The sequence below is a fragment of the Triticum dicoccoides genome, chromosome 3B (assembly GCF_002162155.2).
Source record: "Triticum dicoccoides isolate Atlit2015 ecotype Zavitan chromosome 3B, WEW_v2.0, whole genome shotgun sequence".
Taxonomy (NCBI): Eukaryota; Viridiplantae; Streptophyta; class Magnoliopsida; order Poales; family Poaceae; genus Triticum; species Triticum dicoccoides.
The window spans coordinates 778,115,952-778,136,813 of NC_041385.1; the positions used below are offsets into that span (position 1 = coordinate 778,115,952).

The 20,862-nt window shown below is 41.2% G+C and overlaps 2 protein-coding genes, 1 long non-coding RNA gene and 1 pseudogene across 3 annotated transcripts; 1 reads left to right on the forward strand and 3 right to left on the reverse strand.

Annotated features, from left to right (window-relative positions):
• Positions 1–4,111: 4,111 nt before the first annotated feature.
• Positions 4,112–8,561, reverse strand: LOC119282194. The gene is made up of 3 exons (XR_005138651.1): positions 8,406–8,561; positions 7,887–8,276; positions 4,112–4,845 (listed from the first exon to the last, which is right to left on the reverse strand). It is a non-coding gene; the product is annotated as an uncharacterized LOC119282194 (long non-coding RNA).
• An 86-nt stretch (positions 8,562–8,647) lies between these two features.
• LOC119280002 (protein RETICULATA-RELATED 4, chloroplastic-like) lies at positions 8,648–9,232 on the reverse strand. Its single transcript, XM_037561019.1, has 2 exons — positions 9,110–9,232; positions 8,648–8,971 (listed from the first exon to the last, which is right to left on the reverse strand). The coding sequence occupies exons 1-2, from the start codon at positions 9,230–9,232 to the stop codon at positions 8,648–8,650; spliced, it is 447 nt and encodes a 148-aa protein (XP_037416916.1).
• Positions 9,233–10,010: 778 nt separating this feature from the next.
• On the reverse strand, positions 10,011–14,202 carry LOC119278443. Its single transcript, XM_037559792.1, has 11 exons — positions 14,066–14,202; positions 13,626–13,748; positions 13,208–13,496; positions 12,583–12,701; positions 12,137–12,269; positions 11,923–11,999; positions 11,640–11,837; positions 11,373–11,562; positions 10,868–11,061; positions 10,680–10,771; positions 10,011–10,593 (listed from the first exon to the last, which is right to left on the reverse strand). The coding sequence occupies exons 1-11, from the start codon at positions 14,156–14,158 to the stop codon at positions 10,479–10,481; spliced, it is 1,623 nt and encodes a 540-aa protein (XP_037415689.1). The 5' UTR covers positions 14,159–14,202; the 3' UTR covers positions 10,011–10,478.
• Positions 14,203–16,628: 2,426 nt separating this feature from the next.
• On the forward strand, positions 16,629–20,531 carry LOC119280003 (annotated as a pseudogene).
• The last annotated feature ends 331 nt before the right edge of the window (positions 20,532–20,862 follow it).

Consider the following 20,862-nt stretch of genomic DNA (forward strand, 5'->3'; position numbering starts at 1 on the left):
CCTCATGGGCCAAGGGGAGGGGGCAAGACAGCCCACTAAGGGGTTGTGCGCCCCCTCACCCTTTCCCAGGTGACCAGGAGAGGTGGGGCTCCCCCCTCTAGGGTTTTCCTCCACCGGGCTTGGGGGGCAAGTCATCCTAGGGGAGATCCCATCTGCCCTGGCCGCTGCCCCCCCCCCCTAGGGGAAACCCTAGGGGTGCCACCCCCTCCTCCCTTCCCCTATATATAGAGAGGTAGAGAGAGGGCAGCCGCACCCCTTGAGCACATCTCCACGCCACGACGCTGCCTCTCCTCTCCCTCGCACCCCTTTTCTTCTCCGTAGTGCTTAGCGAAGCTCTGCTGAGATTCCACCACCACTGCTGCCACCATGCCGTCGTGCTGTCGAAGGACTCGAGCTACTACTTCACCATCGCTCACTGGATCGAGGAGGTGAAGGCGTCATCAAGCCATACGTGTGTTGAACGCGGAGGTGCCGTCCGTTCGGCAATTGGATCGGAGTTCGCGGGACGGATCGTGATTGGATCGCAAAGACGTTTGACTACATCAACCGCGTTTCTTAACGCTTCCGCTTAGCGATCTACAAGGGTATGTGGATCAAATCTCTCCTCTCGTAGATGGTCATCTCCTAGATTGGATCTTGGTGAGCGTAGGAATTTTTTTGTTTCCCATGCAACATTGGCTGATGAAGCTCTAGGGTTTCTCTCCCCCGGTCACCCCTGGTGGGAGGTGACATGAGGGACGCGTGCTGGAGCTTTGAAGGTTTTACTCTCGCCAATGCTTTATGTCTTCGATAGCATAGACCAATAGCATACACTTAGAGCATCTCCAATAGATATAGATGATGTATATTTTGGTGCTCCAAACCGGTGATGTAAAAATTTGGAGCACCAAAAAGTGCTTTTTACATTGCCGAAAAAGGCTCAAATCCAACAGATGGTCCAAAACGAAGATGTAAAACCGGTTGGCGGCCGCGCGACTGCTGTTCAGCCACTATACAACTACACATATTGCAAAAATACATATAAAAACAACATAAAAATTTTATACATGTCCACAATATCAACCATAGACGAAGCCACCATGCTTCGGCTTCCTCCCTTTATGCATAGCCACTAACATAGCAATGTCCTGTTCTTCATGCAAATCAAATTCCTCGTCCGACGATGAATCGTCCACGAATGAGGAGTCAACCGGGCTCATCTACAATGCAAATAACCACCATCAAACATACTATCCAATCCCAATTTAAATCATCAACTTTCACCGTTTTTTTACCTTGGGGAATTCCGTCGAACACCTTGTGCGCGGGGTGGAAGAAGATGGTCGGCGGTTGGATTGATCGCTGTTGCGAACGGCGGCGCAGAGAAGAAGGGAGGCCGACGGCTGGCGAAGAGCTATACGGGCTGCCGGACAAGCGGTATCGGCGAATCCAGCCGCGACTGCTTCCTGAAATGGCGGTACCGAGGCCGCTGCGAGACGCCCTCCGGCGGGGGAGGCGACGCGGGCTAGGGCGACAGAGGGCGGCCGCGGCGATTTGGGGCAGTGGCGGCGACGGCGATGGTGATTTGGGTGGTGCCGGCGGTGATTTTCGACGGCTGGTGCTCAGGCGGGTGGGCGGTCGCGAGCGGGAAGGCAAACGAACTGGCGGTTGGTCGTTTCACAGGCGGCCACGATTTTACTTCAGTTGTATCTCGTGATGTTAATTTGCATCCCAAAGTTTCCAGTTTTACATTTTCGGAAGGCGGTGATGTGATTTTTTTTACATATGGACCATCTGTTGGAGCAGCGTTTTTTGCTCTCGAAGATCCAAAAGTTCGGTATTTTTACATATGGACCTTCTATTGAAGATGCTATTAGCCGTGCATTCTTCTTCTTCTGCTCGCACAAACATCTGGTGGCAATGGATTGATCAGTAGATGCTCCCTTGTCTGAAGATCGGCAAGGAAGAAAAAATTTTGTTGTGATTTGTGTGAATTAGTGGCTGGTGTACAAGACCTTGTTGAACCTTTTTTATTAATAAGATGGCCGTATGCATCAAGCTGATGCAGAGGCCGGGGAGGCCCCCTTTTCGGAAAAAAAGTGGCTGGTGTACAGTGAATCTGGGGAACACAGCGGGGGACCTGACTAACCGTTCTTGGGCTTATCGTACAGGTTTCCATTCTTTATCTTATGTCAAGATACGATTAAATACTAGAGGAAACATAAATTCCTTCAGTTCAATCTTTTATGTCTCTCCGTGAATCTTGTATTACTTATGTTAATTGTAGCCAGAATAAGGTTAGTGTTAGCATAGCGAATTTTTCTCGTTCTGAGGGCAGAACTATGACCTGGGTTGGGTCAGGCCCAATGGCTGCTATGGAGTTAGCTACGATTGACTTATGAACCTTTGAGATGAGTAATACATGTGTTTCACCCGTAAAAAAAATCTTTTATTAAGAATGCACTATTGAGAACACCATAGATAATCTCTCATGTAATAAAAAGACCTAGATAAAAAGGGGAAATCAGTTTTTCAGCTTAACAAATAAACATATGAGGTTGCTAAGTACCCCCTCCGTTCATAAATATAAGATGTTTTGCATATTTCAATATGGACTACATATAGACTGAAATGAGTGAACAAATATACTAAAACATGTTTATATACATCCAATTCACAAAAAAGTACATCTTATATTTGTGAACAGAATGAGTAGAAACACATATTTCAACGCCAATAAAAAGAAATTGATAAGTTTAGAATCAACATGCACATGAGTCACTTTTGTCAACATGGTCAAACAAGCATAGATTGCATGATGCCACAAAATAGCGAGAGCTTCTTGATCATTGCTTTATATATATATGCATCAACAAAGATTCTAGTAGGCTCATAGTTGATCCGATTCATACACCTTGCAACTCGTAAGGATGCAAACATCTACTGCCCCCATCGATGGAAATAAGATGTTATTTCAATCAATATATGAGTATATTTGTTATAATAACATCTTATATTAAAATAGGACAGAGGGAGTAGGACGTTAAGAAGCACCAACTCACTCAACAGCCTTCAGATGGAAGGCAGAGCATTCACACATAACTATCTGGTATTCTGGTGTGGAAAAGAAAGTATGTGGGACAAGAGTTTGTTTGAGCTGCAAATGAGTAGCAAAGAGTTCTGGTTGATGGAAACTGGTGACCAACTTGCCATCCGCGTCAACCTGAAGTAGCCACTCGGCCAATTGGACTAGAACAAGCAAGTCACCATCCCTAGGCACGATCACCGCAAACCAATATTTGTCATGTTTTCCACATAGCACACTGATCTCATTGATCGGTATTTCAATTTTGCACTTGAAGGTCCAGACCTGGTATTCATAGTCCTGCAATTCCCAGATATTGATGGTAGTACCAACATCATTACAACTGAACATGCCGAGCATGCCATCCATCTCAAATAGCGTGGCGTGCCGAAAAACCACTGGAGCATGCATTTGCTTGAATGACTCAGTTGTGGAGTCAAATACCACTATCTTATTGCATTTCGCTGGTTGTTTGTTGGCATCCGCCATGATCGCCCCGCAGATCCCCGTCCAGGGCGGCGGACGTAGGTCTTCCGTGCTACTGGCAGTTTGGAACGGACTTGGCTTGGCTCTATCTTATTCTTAGCCAGTTTTTTCTTTATTTATGGGAAGGTTCTTTCTTTTTCGAGGAAATCTTCGTTGCAAGGAGTACACAAAAATATGTACATCTAAAAAAAAGAGTGCGCAAAAATATAGAGATTCAGTTATCTTTTTTCTTTTGTGAAACTAGTAAATGTGCACGCGCAATGCGCGTCTTCGTCTCAACCAATATAGATTCGACAAAAACACATGGCATGGCAGTTGATAATATTATTATCCCTAGTCTTTTTCACACAGTAGAATGATTGTCCAGTAGCATAGACAAAACATTCGTGGGTACAAAATTTTCAATAAACATGTACATAAAAGATGTAAAATTAGGTTAAACCATCACCATTGTTTAAACATTATAACAAATCTGAATTTTAGCCTCTTACGAATTAATACCAACCTTGAAATTGTGCTAACCCAGAATAAGAAAACTTTGGTATTTTCTAACTTGAAGCAGTGCAAGATTTGAATCATTTTCTTGCCTTTGGCAAATATTATACACAAAAGAAACTCGGTTCTATAATAATCATTTTCACATCCGCAAAAAATACCAATTCCAACCATGCACATGTAGGCCAAAGGTGAGATATCAAATACAAGGTCTCAAAGAGGATTTGCAAACGTGCAATAATGAAAATTAGTATCCCATATTTACCTCGGTATACATAAATTTATTCACGCACAATTTGCATATAAATGCAAACTATCTAATCACTGGGAATGATGGTGGGCCGAGTATACGTTCCTCAATCTGAATAGGAAACAATCAGAACCATGAGCAATCTCCAAGCTCGCAGCATTGCTCCTCCATACTCTACAACTTACCCCTACTTGTGCTCCAAAATGTTCTTCAACTTGCGGTTGTGAGTTCTCAATGAAATTATTCCTACAATGCACTGAAACGCACAACCTGAAGCAAACACATGTGTGATATGGCTAGTTGCGAACTGAATTCATTCCGCACACTTCTATTCGTGGTGATCATGAAAAAAACATCTCTTCAAGCTGATATGGTCCAAAACGAAAAGGAGAAAGTATTGACGGGGACTGACTTTAAAAGGCAAACTGAGCACCTTACCGAAATAAACACTATCAAGTGACACCTTACTAAATACAAAATGCTTAAGGTAGTGAAATGAATAATACCTCAAGTGTTCTTTTCCTTGTCAATCTCACATATCGCTTGGTCCCTATAGAGGGGAAATACCATAGGTCAACTTCATCATACAACAAAAGATCCATTTACAGATTAAGCTATAGTTTTGATAACAACATCTAAAAAGAACCAAAAACCTTGTAAAGCAAAGAGTTTTTTTACAGTGAAAAGCAAACAAACACCACTCTACAATGAGAAATACAACTATCCATTTCAATTAAGACCTTTGTAGTGTACCATTTTATCTAGATACAAAAAAAGTGTGCCAATTAAAGGCACATAATCCAAACAAGAAACTGAAAATGTTCTCCACCTTTACATATTTCTCCACGATTCTTTTAACATCAAGCTGGATCCTCGAATTGATAGAGAGATTGAGAGGGATCAAGAATCCAAATTCTCGCTATTTGGAATGGATCCAATTCTATTGAGTCTAACTCATAGTGATCATTTCTCTTTAGCAATGAATCGCCCCATCTATCCTCCTGAGGTGAAGTTTGTTTGGTTTCAAACTCCGATTCAAACAGGAGGAGTACGCCATGCTAATGTGCCTTGGATGATCCACATCTTCGGGTCAGGCGCTGATGAGCACATTGAACTATCCATGTGGCTGAGAGCCCTCACAGCCCAGGCACAACGACGCAATTATCAGGGGCGCGCTCTACCACTAAGCTAATAGCCCGTCGCGCGGGCCTCCCAAAGGGAGGCCTGCTACGCCAAAAGCGAGAAAAACTCCATCTCTTTCCTTTTGACATCCCCATGCCGCCACACCACAGGGGGGACATGGGAACGCCAAAAAAGGGATCCTCTCGAAAAGTATAAATAGATCCAAAGAAAAGAGTTTTTCCAACTTTTCTGTTATGTTTTCATCTAGGATTTTTTTTTAGTTGATCGTTATAGATTAATTCTCCGGGTTAATAAAACTGATAAAATTAACTAGGAAAGAAATTTTTTGGGAGCTCCGTTGCGGGATTCAGACCTAACCATTCAAGGAGAAAGGGTATCCCCGGGAAGAGATCCAGTGGAGACAGCTGGGCCTGTAGCTGAGAGGATTAGAGCACGTGGCTACGAACCACGGTGTCGGGGGTTCGAATCCCTCCTCGCCCACAGCCTTCCTAGAAAAGTTAAGGATTAGTAGTTCTTTTTCGAAATCGATTTCGAAAAAGAATGGATTCGGCCAATATCGATTTTTAGAAAGAAAAAACAAGAATTTTCTTCTTTTTTTATTAACATTAAAGCTATTCTTTTTTCTAGAGATTCTAGAGAAAGCGAGACAAAGTGAAACGAGAAAGTTTTCTTTATATAAGAATTAGATCTACATACACCATATCTAAATAGAAAAACTCATATCATAATTTTTTTTTCATTATTGTGAAACTCGAATCGAATATTGAATAATCAAATTCCTCGAATGAAAAAATTCGATACCATAGTCCCCGCTACTCTCCTCATAGGATACTTATCAAAAGCTCAATTTTGTACTGGATTGGGGCACCTATTAGTAAACCCATTTGGGAAGATTTATCAGATTGGGTCAAGATATTCTATATAGTGTGAATATTCCCTCAAAAAGCTTGATTCTAGTGCAAAATGATCAATAGATGAACAGCCATTTGATCTCCATCAAAGTCCGCATTGAAACCCTTACACACTAATGGGTGTAAAGAAATAGTACGCCCCTCTACTAAAGTGGGTTGAAAGGCATGTATGCCTAATCTATGCAGTGCTCTATTTAACAGTACAAGATGTCCCCGCGTAACTTCTTGAAGTATTTCCCATACAATGGGTTCTTTTTCCCAAATTTTCCTTTCAGCAATCCTTACATTAGAAGTGGCGCGTTTCGTGATTAAATCGCGAATTACAAATAGCTGAAAAAGCTTTATTGCTACCTCCAGAGGACTGTATCAGCACCTAGTTCATTACTCTTGATAGAGAGGGAGGATCGGCCTTTTTAGATTTCTTTTTCTATTTATTTTTCCATCTAGGATTAGAACCATAGGAACTAGAATGAACAGTGCAGTAGCAATAAATGCGAGAATATTGACTTCCATAACCTCTTTATTTTTTATTTTCACAACTTTATTAATTGTCTCATACCCTATTTTTGATTTCGATAGTATGGTGTAGCGTATCTTATGCAAACGGAATTCTAAGGTTTCTTTATTTTATTTTATTATGCAATAAGAAGAATTCTTCCATTTTCTTTTTCTTTAGTTGCGGGAAAACCCAAATTAAAACTTTTATTTTATAGCGAGCGCATTTCTAGTAAAAAATCATGTATAGGAAAGTGGAATGAAATCCAGTATTAGTCAAATATTTCATATCTCTTCGTGTCCAAGCAGAAGGAAAAGGATACAATTTGAGCTGAGCGGAAAATCCATAATTTTTTGTATATTAGTTATTAGTGGAATTTCAGTGCATTGGGTTCTTTCTTAGATCTAGATGGAATGAAATAGTGAAATAGAATAAAAGAAAAAGCCCTTTCGGATGAAAAAAGGAAGAATAGTATTTGGGAGCAGTAATTTAATCGTTCAAATTTTTTTCTTGTTTTATTATTTTTTCAGTAGTCTTATAGTAGTCTTAGATTTTTCATTTCGATGAGCCTCGCTCTGATGAATCCACTTTCTTTTACACTTCTGTATCTTACTCTATCTTGTTTTTTAGTATTAAGGTATAATACAATAAAGAAATACAAATAAAATAATAAAATATAGTATTATCATATGATAATGGAATCAAATACGCAGTATTCACAGAAAAAAATCTTCGTTTATTGGGAAATATAACTAAATGCAGAATATGCAGAGTAATAGTCTTCAAGATCTACATGCAGAAATATTATGCTATATACACAATCTATTTTGTATTTACATAATACTATCAAGAGATGGACTGTACAGAAGTATCGCTAGCAACACTTCCCTAATGAAATCATAAATCAGTAAGATCCCTTACTAATCATAATTGATGAAAAGCAATACAAGAAATATACATCGGTTGGGGCCTAGAATAGCGAAATGCACGTCTGAAGTGCTGCATTACAGAAATCTGCCAAATAAAAACCATGTTGTTTACCTGACTTGAGTTAATCTTCTATATCCTCATAATTGTAAAGACAGTTGGAACAACATGGAGAAACGACTTCATTATATATTCTTAATAGTAAATTAAGCACCAGATATAACAATGTAAACATTAATCCATGTTGTTTATCTGATTCGAGCAAATCTTTCCATCAACCCTATATCTAGAGATTGTAGTATTGCGGGAACATCATGTCCAAAAGCTATTATACATTTAGTATAGAAGATATGTAACCTGGTCGATTGTTGCCTTGTTGGGGGCATGAGTAGAATATATAACTGACTAATTATGTGCTGAATGATTGCATTCTGATATGCTTAAGGGCTAACATGCATATCTCTGACATACTTCCTTCTCTAGTCCGTCATCAAGTTCAAATTCCTGCAAAAAGGAGTTAGGTTCGGAAAAGCAGCTAGATATTTAATTTGAACGAAGAGAAGATATCAACAAGGCTACAAAAATGAATAAATCAATTTGACAGATTAGAAGGAGCAGGAGGAGGGATCTCACATCGTTGCCAAAATCATTGTTGAATCTCTTGCGCTCCCCCCTTGCTATCACCATCTCCTTGAGAGAAACGGGACCATAACCTGAAGGGAAAGTCTATCCCTTGAATGACGCCCCTACCCCACAAAGAAAACTTTCCGCAATTATGAATCACACCAGAATCACATTAGTTCCTCTATTGAATAGTAATATCATAAGAACATTCCGATCTGAGCCACTTGTTGTACATTATGGTCAGACTATAATTATGACAAGATGATGAATAACATGTAACAAAATCTCTCTTGAATAAACAGGATGAAAATAGGTTGTGTGTGTGTGTATGCTGCTGTATGGATGGAGGAAAAATATATCAAATTCAGATATAAGATGCACTTTGCATTGCAATAACAAAGAGTTCTTTCTGCTATCCCCATCTGTATGTGATTTAAAATGTCAGGGTTATATATCAACATATGTACAGATTGCCCGTCTTCAATAGCAGTCGACAAGAGGCGTACCACATCAGCGATGACGATGTCATTTTCTTTGACGAAGTTCTCCCATCCCTTCTCATACTCGGCAGCGGTCTGAAACAAACAGAGCAGCAACAAAAAAGGGTCAGACAAATTAAAACGCGATTTCATTTTTTCTTCTAAAAATCAAAGGAGGATAAGATAAGAATAAGTTGAAAGCATTCATGATTCATCCACGTCGATCCCACGGACCTTGGCGATCATGCCAATGCCCATCTCCATGGCGAGCTTGGCCAGGAAGAGGTCGTCGGCGAGGAGGCGCTCCCTGAACCCTCTGAAGCCCAGCAGCCAGCGGAGCAGCGGCAAGCGCTCCATCTCCTTGAACCACTACACCATGTCGCCCGTGACGTGGCCGCCCTCCACGGCCGCGGCGAGGTCAGCCTGCAGGCTGGAGAGTTTGCTCCCCGCCTGCGCCAGCACGGACAGCTCCTCCCTCCGGTGGCCGCCCCACTCGCCGCCGCCATCCCTTGTTTCGTCATCCCCGCCGCCGCTGCTGTTGTTGCCACCGTCGCCATCGTTGCCGTTGTTGCCGGGGAGGGCGTGGGGGAGGAGGGTGGGGAGGCGGGGGCGGGGAATGGCAAGGCGAAGGCGGATCGGGAGGGAGCGGAGGAGGCGGGAGGGAGAGGCCGGAGGCGGGAGGAGGAGGAGGAGGAGGAGGGGGCGAGAGGTCATGCCGGAGGAGGAGGATAGGAGCAACCGACGGTATAGCGTGGGTTTTTTCTCTTCGAGCCTGGGGGACGGATGACGGGGGTCGATTGTGGGATTAGTGGGCTGAGCTAACCGTGGTTTGATGTTAAACATTCGGATGATTGAATGGATGAGATGAATTGGTTCTCCGCCCTCTCGTGCTTTTATAGGAGTAGTAGATAGTAGATACAGACAATGACACCTCATAGTGCAGCAAGCTGCAGGCCGCCTCCGTTGATCATGCTCTCTCCGCCGATGTTATATCTCCAGTGCGTGCCACTGTCTCTCCGACCGGCATGCCGTGTTATGCTGCTTTGTGAGCTAGGCTTAAGAGCGTGTTTGGGTGTTTGGTTTGGACTTTGGAGCATGGGGTGGAATGTCGAGAGGTCAGTTCTACAAATATATATTCAGTGTCAGTTAGCCATCGGTGTACCAATTTAGCATAACCCATATCCAGGTCAGAAATAAGGCAGCATTCTGATCAACAAATTCAACAGCCAGCTTTATAGATCAGCGACATCGCTCCGTCACGGCAAAGGTAGCTTTCTTCTGGCAAAATAAAGTTCGAATTAAACAATCTGGAGCAGCCAGCCTGAATTTCAAGCCACAAACTGATGCCTGAAATTCACTCACGTGATTGCTGGCCCAAACTAATGCTGAATTGGAGCATCTTCAGTTAGGTGGTCATGTGTCTTGCCTCTTGCGTGCCAGTCCTTGGATCCTGATCCACCAGGCAAAATTGCCTGCAACTAAGTACTTCCCATGTGCAACAGCTTCACCGCCGTCCGCCTGTCAGCTAAGGAAGGAATTCCCAACCTACATCTTGTTCCAGTGTCGCCTTCGCTTATTTAGTCAGTGAAAGAAACACTTCCAACTAGGGATCAAGCATTGCCAATCCTGAGCCACAAGAAGTAACGATGGACGTAATTATCCTTCTCTGAAGATCCTTATAGTCCAGAGCTAGCATAATGTCCCAACTCGCACTCTCCCTGAAACAAACCAAATAAATCGTAAGCTCATGTCCAGCACAAAAGGAGAGACAAAAGATAGCCGTTTAAGCATGATGAAGTGGCACCTGTTGTAGTCGTCTGGCTCGCCTAACCCTTCAAGCATCGGAGTAAATATGCTAACGAGTGTTTCCAGCACCATCCTGTCATTTTCCTTGATCTGAGCACATCAAGAAAAAAGGCCTTACTTTCAGTTATTTGTGAAGCGTATGACATGCTTCACGGATCATTCAGGAAACGGAAAACAGATTCTTACATCAGCCTCTGGCATGGATTCGCTGTGCTCACAGTTTAGAGCAGCACGGAGATGAGACAACAAGGGCGGAGGCAGGCCATATGTGGGAGGTCCTTGTGATCTGCACAACCATGTCCCACGAACCATATGAGTGGTTACACTTGTACTCACAGACTGGGCGGTTTCGTCCTCCTCGTGAACAGACGTATCAAGATCTGCACATAGTTCAACATCGGTAACATAATCTTGTGCATATTTACTTACTTTCATTCCCGGATAAGGAGAATGTGCCCAAAATGGAGCAGAGCTCATAGAAACTGTGCCTAGTCCCTCAGCATTGAAAGGCACGTTGTGTTTACAAAGTAAGTTAAGATCACCAGACTAAGCAACTTAAGTCAAATAAATTAGTCATTAGTGTCACAGATCCAGGGCAACCATCATAATGTTGGCAAAGAGAAAGCAGTTGTAACTTCTCTATCTAAAGACCCACATATATCTAAGGAATGATGGTTAGGCAAAACCTTACCCAAAGGTATAACATCGTAAGGGTTGTCTTCTCTTGGTAGGAAACCATAGAAGGTAATTAGGTGTGACCCTGGATGTTTCCCATAACTGAGGAAACATTGGGCCCCTGCTTCACAAGGTCTCGACAAAGGAAACTTCAAAGACTTTGTAGCTTGATCTACTCGTCCATAGTTAAGAATGTGTGGAGTCACCTGCATAAAACATGACAAGTCACTCGGAGACAAATGAAAGAAAACTTTCAAACCAATTCAGGGACAAAGTTACAAACCGAGTGGTTCATAAGTCCAGCAACAGGAATCAAGCAAGTTGTTAACTTCCCGCTGCTTAAAACAACCATCATACTGTTAGAATACCATAATTCACATGCCCACAGAAAATTGTCCCACGAGAGTATGTCTTGTTTGAATATCTCAGGAAACTTGGTGGATAGCATTGGGAATAACTCATCATACTGCTGGCGCAAATGCTGTAAAGAACAAAAAAATGCTTCATACCTTTACCAGCTGAACAGTAACCCATAGAATTAACAAAGCAATTCACAAAGGTATTACCTGCCTAGCTTGCATTAACTCGTCAAAAAGTAGGGTACCTTCTAATGCAGCAAGTGCATCAATTCCGAAACTCAAGCCTGTAGATGCACATGATAAAATAATTTCTTAACTTAGCACATTGTAAAACTTCAGCCTCCTAGCCTCCCACGGCCCCATGGAGGGCTGACATATACAAGCGTGGGGTCGCTTTACGGATGACAATAACTACTAATACCTGTATTGAAATTTGACAGAAGTGTCTCAAAGAACATCTTAAACTTTGAAGATGGATTATGCCGCTCTCTCATGCTCCACAACAATAGCATAGTTTCAGTGGTGATGCTATTTACATCTTTCAACGCAATAAACTGCAAAAGATAGCAAAGTCTTCATAATTGAACAACCAGGAACTCTAACATTCGGGCATTGAAAACAACTCGAAAAGCAAATTATTGGCAGCAATGGACAGACAATCATCAGACTTCAGTTGATAAAATATGCCAAGCAAGTGATTAATTTTAACTAGAATCAGATTCATTTCATGCTGAACATCCAACTGCAGCAAGATATCGAGAAATAATATAGAGGGTTCCATGGTAGCTAGCCAGAACTTTTGCTGTCACAAAGGAGGGACTGTGGGTGTTTTAGGGAATGCGGAAATAAGATTAATGATGAACATACCATATCAGACTGACAGAGAAGTTCCTCAGATATGATAAGGGACTCTGGAATTTCAAGTGCAATGTCACCCACACCTATATCTTCAGATGCTAGCATTCCTCTCCCAGCTCCTTCAAAAACTAGAATTTTCAGGATCAGTTAAGAAATAGTATAGCACTAACAATAGGTTGCTCATTGAAGGGAGGTCCCGCTGAGCAAACAAATCAGCTTGGAGAACTGAAATCTAGTATAATAAGCACCACGAACTTATATGTAGAATTTCAGTTACATCCATTAATTCCTATGATTCAATTATATGGTTGTTTATCATGCCAACCCATAAAACTGTACTCCCTCCAATCCATATTAGTTGACGTCAAATTAATTTGGATCGGAGGGAGTAGTAAGTTTCTATAACCTAAATGTTATCATCACTTTTTTGCTAAAATAGCATGAACGCTAGAGATTTTATAAGAAACTGCTGTTTACACAAACACGATTATTAGAAAGATAAAACTTTATTATATTATACACAAAAAGATAACATCATCCAGACTTTCTTGTGGAAAAAGAATTTAATGGGCTGAGTGTAGCACACAACACTCATGATCCAGATTATTCGGAATGAAGAATTATGGAGACTTACATGCTATCTGCAATTTACTTTTAACACCATGCTGCTCCCCCCATTTAAGAAGAGAATCCTCAGTTTCATGGTTCTCTGTTTGAAGTGCCATTTGATGCTTATCTGTCAATCCCACAGATGTGAGCCTAACAAGTATCTCATCCACTAGTAATTGCAATACTCCCTTGGCGCCATCATTGGCAGCTACAAGCAACGTGTTGATGGTTTTGAGAAGCAGGTTCAGGGACTCAAGTTCATTCCGTGCAGAGAATGGGCCATAATCATCATCCCCAGCAAAATAAAGCTCCAGCTGCAGCAAATCAACACAAGTCAATTGGTAAGAAGCAAGAAGTTAGAACAAATAAATAAGCTCAAGCGCCTTTTTGTTGTTATGTCGGCAAGCTAATAACCAGAATTAAGCAACTCAACATGTAATTACCTCATCCATATGAGATACCCTAGCAGCATGGATCATCTGGTCAAGTAATTTGCAGGCATCGGCAGGGGACGAAGAGATTGGGACTTGAAATATACAGGATAGTTTCCTAGCCTCCAATAATTTCTGCATTTATAAAAAAGATGGATTTGGTGAAAAATATTCAAGCTCAGTATCGTCACCACAGAGACAGAGGCACGTATACAAAAAGAAATTTACAACATTTCTGCCCAGTTAAATAAACTATGAGCCGCAAGTCCACACGTGATTAATCCACCCGTATGCTAGTTCATATCTACTAGCAAGAAAATTAACGCAGGTCAAAAGAAGACCTTTGATTTGTCCTGCTCCTGGGGATTGTAATTTGTTACTGAATGAACTAGCCACGACCTAGAGAGGAGAAGAAGAAAATTCGATACGAGTATATGGAATGTCGAGGGAACCTTCTTATCATGGTGCAGGGGGTCCTCCGCCGAGGGGGAAGGCAGGCGCACCACCAACACATCACTTCCCGCCGCCGCCGCCGCCGCCGCCATGGTCGCCTCCGGGGGGAGCACAGCGGACCTGGGTGGGTTTTGGGCGGAAGAGCACGGGTGCCTGCCGGGATGCCCTACGGCCCGTTAGTGCCAACCAAACGGGCCAGGCCATCCCATTAGCGCCGGGATGCCCGACGGCCCATCTGTCGGGGTGTGTCATTTCGGCCCTCACTCAACCAGGCCTGGCATATCCTTTTGCCGCCGTTTTCCGCTCCGTTCCCATTTATTCGCGCCGCCGTTGCGAACCCCGCGGCCACGCACGCTGCCCTCCGACGAGAAGATCTTCTTCCATTGTCTGCTGATCTGCTCCGGTGAAGTTCAATCTTGATCATATCCAGCCAGCCAGCCAGCCAGGAGAGGAGATCATGGCGGAATCGGACTGCGGTAACATTTTGATTACGTTGATTCGCAAAAGAAAAAAAAATTAAAAAAATGATTGCGTCCCTTAATTTCTTCTTTTGATTGCGATAGGGAGTCTGTGTGCTGTTGCCTGTTTTTACCTTGAGTTGATGAAACTTATGCATCAGTCGCGTGCTGTCTTTATTACATAAATATAAAATTGAGTTGTTTTTTTTAAGAAGAAAAGAGGTTTCCTCCCACCCCATTTTATTAAAACGAGGCAACAGAGCACACATATCCTGTTTCCAGCGCTCGGTAGCTGAGCCAAATTACAGAACTTATTTAAGTAGAACTACTACGATGAACAGCTACAGTAGGGTTTTCAAGACAAACCAAGCTAACTATTACTCCCTCTGTAAAGAAATATAAGTAGTGATCTAAACGCTCTTATATTTCTTTACGGAGAGAGTACATATCAATTTACTTACTGCTACTTTTAAAGAGTGAAGTGCACTGTAGGTCCTTGAACTATTCCAGGGATGTCACGTAGGTCCTCGAACTATGAAAATCGTCATCCGGGTCCTCGAAGTGCAGTAAGTGTGTCATTCAGACCCAAAATCTCCCTAACAGGCTCTAACTGGCCAGCTGGCATGTAAACAGTAACCGTAACAGTGCGCGGCAAACAGTCCCGAATTCCTGTGCGTGACGAACAGTACACGATAAACAACAAATATCAAAAAATATCGAAAAACTGAGATCCTCTGTCATCGAAGATACCCTGGTGCGTGAACAATAAAAATGTTCATTAATTCAAAAAAGTTCGTGAACAATGAATTTGGAAAAAATATTTGTCACTTTAATAAAATGTTCGCGAACGATGAATTTGGAAAAAATATTCGCAACTTTAAAAAAATATTCGCGAGTTTAAGAAAAGTTTGCGAATGATGAATTGGGAAAAAGTATTCACAACTTTAAAAAAATGTTCACGAACGATGAATTTGGAAAAAATATTCGCGACTTTAAAAAATATTCGCGAGTTTAAAAAAAGTTCACGAACGATGAATTTGGAAAAAATATTCATGACCCTAAAAAAATGTTCGCGAACGATGAATTTGGAAAAAATATTCGTGACTTTAATAAAACGTTCGCGAATGATGAATTTGGAAAAAATATTCGCGACTTTAATAAAAAGTTCACTATCATTTTTTATAGTCACGAATTTTTGTGGTTTATGAACATTTTTTTCCATACCCACGAACAATATTTGTTGTTCGCGAACATATTTTCAAATTTATTGTTTGTGAACTTTTTTGAAGTCACGAATATTTTTCCCATATTCGCGAACATTTTTTGAATTAATGAACTTTTTTACTATTCACGCACCAGGGGTATCTTCGATGCCAAAGATTTTCAGATTTTGTTCATAGTTTTTTTTATTTTTCGCACTGTTCACCATGCCAACTGACCATTTAGAGGGGGTTAGTGAGATTTTGGATCTGGATGACATACTTACTGTACTTCGAGGACCTGAATAACGATTTTCATAGTTTGAGGACCTATGTGATACCTCTGAAATAGTTTAAGGACCTACAGTGCACTTCACTCACTTTTAAAGTTAGGACGTGTAGCCATATATTGGTTTGCAAACTTCAGATTAATTTGGAGCTGCTGAAATCCCATCTAACCGGCTAATTCTCCAATTTACCGTTCTTTTTTAGTTTGCTACCATGCCTTCTTTTTCATATTTTGAATGTGCCAGAGTTTCTAGTTGTTAAGATGAACTAGTATGTGGCATTTTTTTCAGCTTGTTACCATGCCTCCATATGTTGAGAAAATTACCAACATTTTCCATTTTAGTAGTATCCTTCATTCATGAATCATGATTATTATTGTTTTATCAAGTCTATGTAATTCGAGATTAAATAAACAAACCTGTTCCTGTTCCCAGATAAAGAAATGATGCAGTCGAAAATTGCTCCAAGATTAAACACAACATATACAAAGGAGGCTTGTGACAGAGACCATTACACTGGCAGTATGCATGGATCAACCACAGAGAGTCCATGGGATCCATCTTGGATTTTCATAGCAGCTCAATCTCATCAAAAAAACATCGACTGGAAAAGGATAGATGAGGTATGATCACTACCGATCTGTATGTATGAATATGATCTTCCTCTCGTCTGGCTTCTGTTTTATTTCCTTCCTTAGTACCAGCTGTCTCTTTAAAGACATTAATTCTCTCTTCCAGTTGATGGACCTAAGAGCTGCTTGCATGGCCAAGTACTGCCCTAATGATATAATCATCCCAGACCCTACTCCCGAGGTGCTTTTCTCTTCTAATCGTCTTTTATAGAATTCATTCAGTTGACAAATCCTTCTGTCATATCAGTTACTCCCTCATATAAGATGTTTTCGATATTTCAGTATGTACTATATACAGTCTGAAATAAGTGAACAAACGCACTAAAATGTGTCTATATACATCCGATTCACAACAAAGTTAAAACATCTTATAGCTGTGAATGGAGGGAGTATTTATTTTCAATCTCGCTGAATTTTAGTTAATTCCGCTGCATTTTAGTTTACCCAATTGTCTCTGCTAGAACTAAATGTTTTCTTGTCACAAAATGCTTGTCATTAAAGGATTTCTTTATTATGTGTGTCTTATCATTTGGAGAACTGATTGTTTTTCTTCTCTTTCTTTCAACTGTGAACGGATCGATCGATCTAGTTTGTGCAAAGTGCCTTCTATAATATACTTGACGGTTTGGAGCTTGCACTGGAAAAGGATAGTGTCCGGTGCTTCCTCCGCTTGTTGTCGAAATCTCCTAAGGCCATGGCATGGAATTTGAGCATAACCTCTGATACCTTGACCTGCATGGTCAGCCATAATGCCCTGCAATGCGCAAAGGTTGTGTTGCAGGGCAAGGCATCTCGGCTCCATGGTCTCCATGCCAATCCCAACTGCATGAACCCGCACGGATACTTTCCAATCCATGGAGCTGCTGAACAGTTCTCTGTTAACATGATCAAGTTGCTCTTCCGCCATGGTGCTTCAGCCAATGTTCGCACAGTCGGCGATGCCGTCATTCAGGATTTACTCCCACTCCATGTTGCGATCGAGAATGCTTGCATGCATAAGTATCTGGAGGACAACCTCCTTCCTATGCAGTATCATCCGGATTATATATACAAGCTCATTCATCTGTTGTGCTTACCTGAGATGGTTTGTTTCTGTCCTTCTCTACACAAAGCACTACTACTTTATCAGCATGATTTTTTTTACTGTTTTCTAATTTTAAAATTTAGGGACATGGAATCATAGAATTGTATTCGCCAATATTTTGTTTCGCGTGGAGATTGGTCCTAGTCCATATTGAATGTGGTTAATTAAACAAGAAAAGGTGATGAAATAGGCATTTATTCCGCTGATTGCTTCCATGCAAACTCTGAAGGGTGAATTCCGTATATGCCACTCAAAACTTGCCCGTATCCGCATATGCCATTAGAAATTTCCCTCTGTCAAATATGCCACCAAAAATTTGCACCGCGTACAGATATGCCACTATGGCCAGTTTGACCGTTAGTTGACTGTCAAGTGGAAGGTGAAAAGACGATTTTGCCCCTGGGCGTTCTTGTGCACTGCAGCACCAACTTTATCGATCAAGTACTGGAGCATTCGATGCACTGTGCAGAATACTTTCGCGTCCAGTACTGGAGCAACTAGTGCAGCTGGCGACGTACTGTAGTAACAATTATTGTAGCGCGTGATTTTTTAAAAAATGTGTCCTTCTATATTGCGAACAATTTTTATAATAATTTTTTTAAAAGTGAACAATTACCGAGACGGAGCCTGTGTTGCGAACAATTTTTTTTTAAAAGTGAACAAAATTTGAAAAAAGTGGGCGGCGCAGTTTTTAAAAAATTGTTACTACAGTAATTGTTGCTACAGCAAGCTCCGTCCCATATTGCGAACCATTTTTTTTAAAGTGAACAAAATTTGAAAAAAGTGGGTGGTACAGATATTCACATTTTTGAAAAAGTGGGCGATACAGTGCATCAGACGCCGCAGTGTCGCTCTGTTGCTACAGTGTAGGTCAGGGGCAAAATTGCCTTTTCACCTTCCACTTGACGGTCAACTAACGGTCAAACTGGCCATAGTGGCATATCTGTACGCGGTGCAAATTTTCAGTGGCATATTTGACAGAGGGAAATTGCCAATGGCAGATGGGGGTACGGGCAAGTTTTCAGTGGCATATACGGAATTCACCCAACTCTGAAAGGTTTTTGTTCCTTCGCCTTTTATTGGCCCAGAAAAATCTTTTTGTTGGTGGCTCATGTCGGGTTTCGTCTCTAGCCTAGCCTGACTTGCTTGAGACTAAAAAGCTTTGCTGTTATTTTTGCAGAAGATCTTCCTCGATACGGTTAGGCTTCTTGCTGGAAAAACAGATAATCTAGTTCATGAGATCTGGAACTCTTATGAATGGAAAGCTTGTTCAGGCTACAGTTTTACTACTGGCAGCCCAAAAGCAGATACGGAAGCATGATTGGTTTTAATACTATCATGTATCATATATTCAGAAAAACTTCGTTGATAAGCTTTGGGAACGGTGATAATGGTGAAGCACGGAAGCAGATGGAAGAAGTATTTCATCTTGTTAATATAATTTCCTGTGCTGGTGAAGCTCTTGATAAATATATCCAGGCACATTCAGAGGTACCACAACTTTCTGTATACTGCAGTTACAGTGACACTCGGCCTTTTCACTGTATACTTCACTTATACCATATCTATCGTGAACATGAATTATGCTACTGCTTGTAATTCTCGATGATTTCTCTGGTGGGCACTGATCTGTACGACTGCTGTGTGTCGGTTTACCGTGGCCAGCGTAAAATGATAGGTTTGTCTTGTTTCCTGCAGCTTCAGCTTTGTCTTCAAACCATCACAATATTAAGCTTCCCTAGTGGTAACCCACACTGTTTCAGAAGCTGGAGCACCTCTAGTGTTAGGGATGTTTTGATTCAGTTCAACACAAAGATGAACCCTGTTTGTTGCAGTTATAGACTTTGACCTTGCAGTCTATTTTTTTTGTGTGTTATCTGTATGAATTAAGGCCATGAGTACTTCTGTCCATGTATTTTTATGAAGTTGATTACAGTTACATAGTTTATTTTTAAGAGCGTTTAGATCATATTTTTAAAATACATAAGTGTGATAGAAAGTCCTGCCTTGTTCCTTTTCAAGCATCTAATTGCAATCGATTGTTACAAAACCTGAATAACTCAGAGCTTCTACTTTAAGAAAACCGTGATAGTTAAGGTAAATTAAAATACATTTGTGTATGTACTTTACAAAACGCACACTTTTATTCAATTTGAATGCAAACTGTCCTATATCTTTCAGTTTCATATTGTATAGTTAAGTGTCGCTTATACCCTTCTTTCTGTCATCTCTTTGCTTTGAATATATGATTGTCCTTCATCATATAGTTTCCTTTTTCCCTATCAATAAATATATTAATTACTTTTATGTTATAGTTTCTCTTTTCCCTTTTACTCTAGCTGGCATAACATCTTAATTGACACCTAGGTGCCACATGCAGAGGTCCTCGAACATGTCTCAACTATACTGAAGGAATTTGGGTTTTGCCCAAGAGGAGACTGTATTAACGTTGGAAACCTGTACTGCTCTTTTTGCTTTGCTCAAGTATGATAGTTTTGCGTACAGAATTACAAATACATGGTTAGTTTGCCGACCATTTAATCATTTCATCAATTTGGTTCTTGAAGCCGCCCTTATGACTGCACGGTTTCTGTAAGGGGGTTACATTACAAAGGTATGTGGGCTGATTATTCAGCTAACTGTTTCTGAATTTTTCAGAATAGAGCATGGACATCAGGGAATGTGGAAGGAACCAAGGAGCTTACAGAAATACCTTATCTACATGCTGCAGAGCAGAAGGTAAATATATTCGAGCGTTATGATCTACCAATGAGTTTATATCTTTAACACGGAAAGGTAATGTAGGGCCTCTTTGATTCGCGGGATTTTGAAAACGTATGAATAGGAAAAGTATAGGATTGGAGTGGCATGCCCATTTGAATCCTATAGGATTAGTAAACAGTGTTTGATTCCCGGGGAAACCCAAAGTGATTGTAAAAAGAGGTTGGAGTGGATGTTAGATTTCCTATGAAAACAAAAGACTCCACAAGAAAAATTCTTATGGGATCCAATCTTATAAATCAAAGGACCAACGCAGGAAAAATTCCTAAGGATTTCAATCCTTCGGAAATCCTATAGAATTCTTTTAAATCAAAGGCAGTGGCGGAGACAAGGGGAACCAGCAGGGCCCCTGCCC

Excerpts from the sequence above, each read along its gene's own strand:
- LOC119280002 (XM_037561019.1), bottom strand. The coding sequence starts at position 9,232 with ATGGAGCGCTTGCCGCTGCTCCGCTGGCTGCTGGGCTTCAGAGGGTTC. Across the intron at positions 8,972-9,109 it reads GCATTGGCATGATCGCCAAG|ACCGCTGCCGAGTATGAGAA; the intron begins GTCCGTGGGATC and ends TGTTTGTTTCAG.
- LOC119278443 (XM_037559792.1), bottom strand. The coding sequence starts at position 14,158 with ATGGCGGCGGCGGCGGCGGCGGCGGGAAGTGATGTGTTGGTGGTGCGC. Across the intron at positions 13,749-14,065 it reads CCCTGCACCATGATAAGAAG|AAATTATTGGAGGCTAGGAA; the intron begins GTTCCCTCGACA and ends TTATAAATGCAG. Across the intron at positions 10,772-10,867 it reads AATCCATGCCAGAGGCTGAT|ATCAAGGAAAATGACAGGAT; the intron begins GTAAGAATCTGT and ends TGATGTGCTCAG.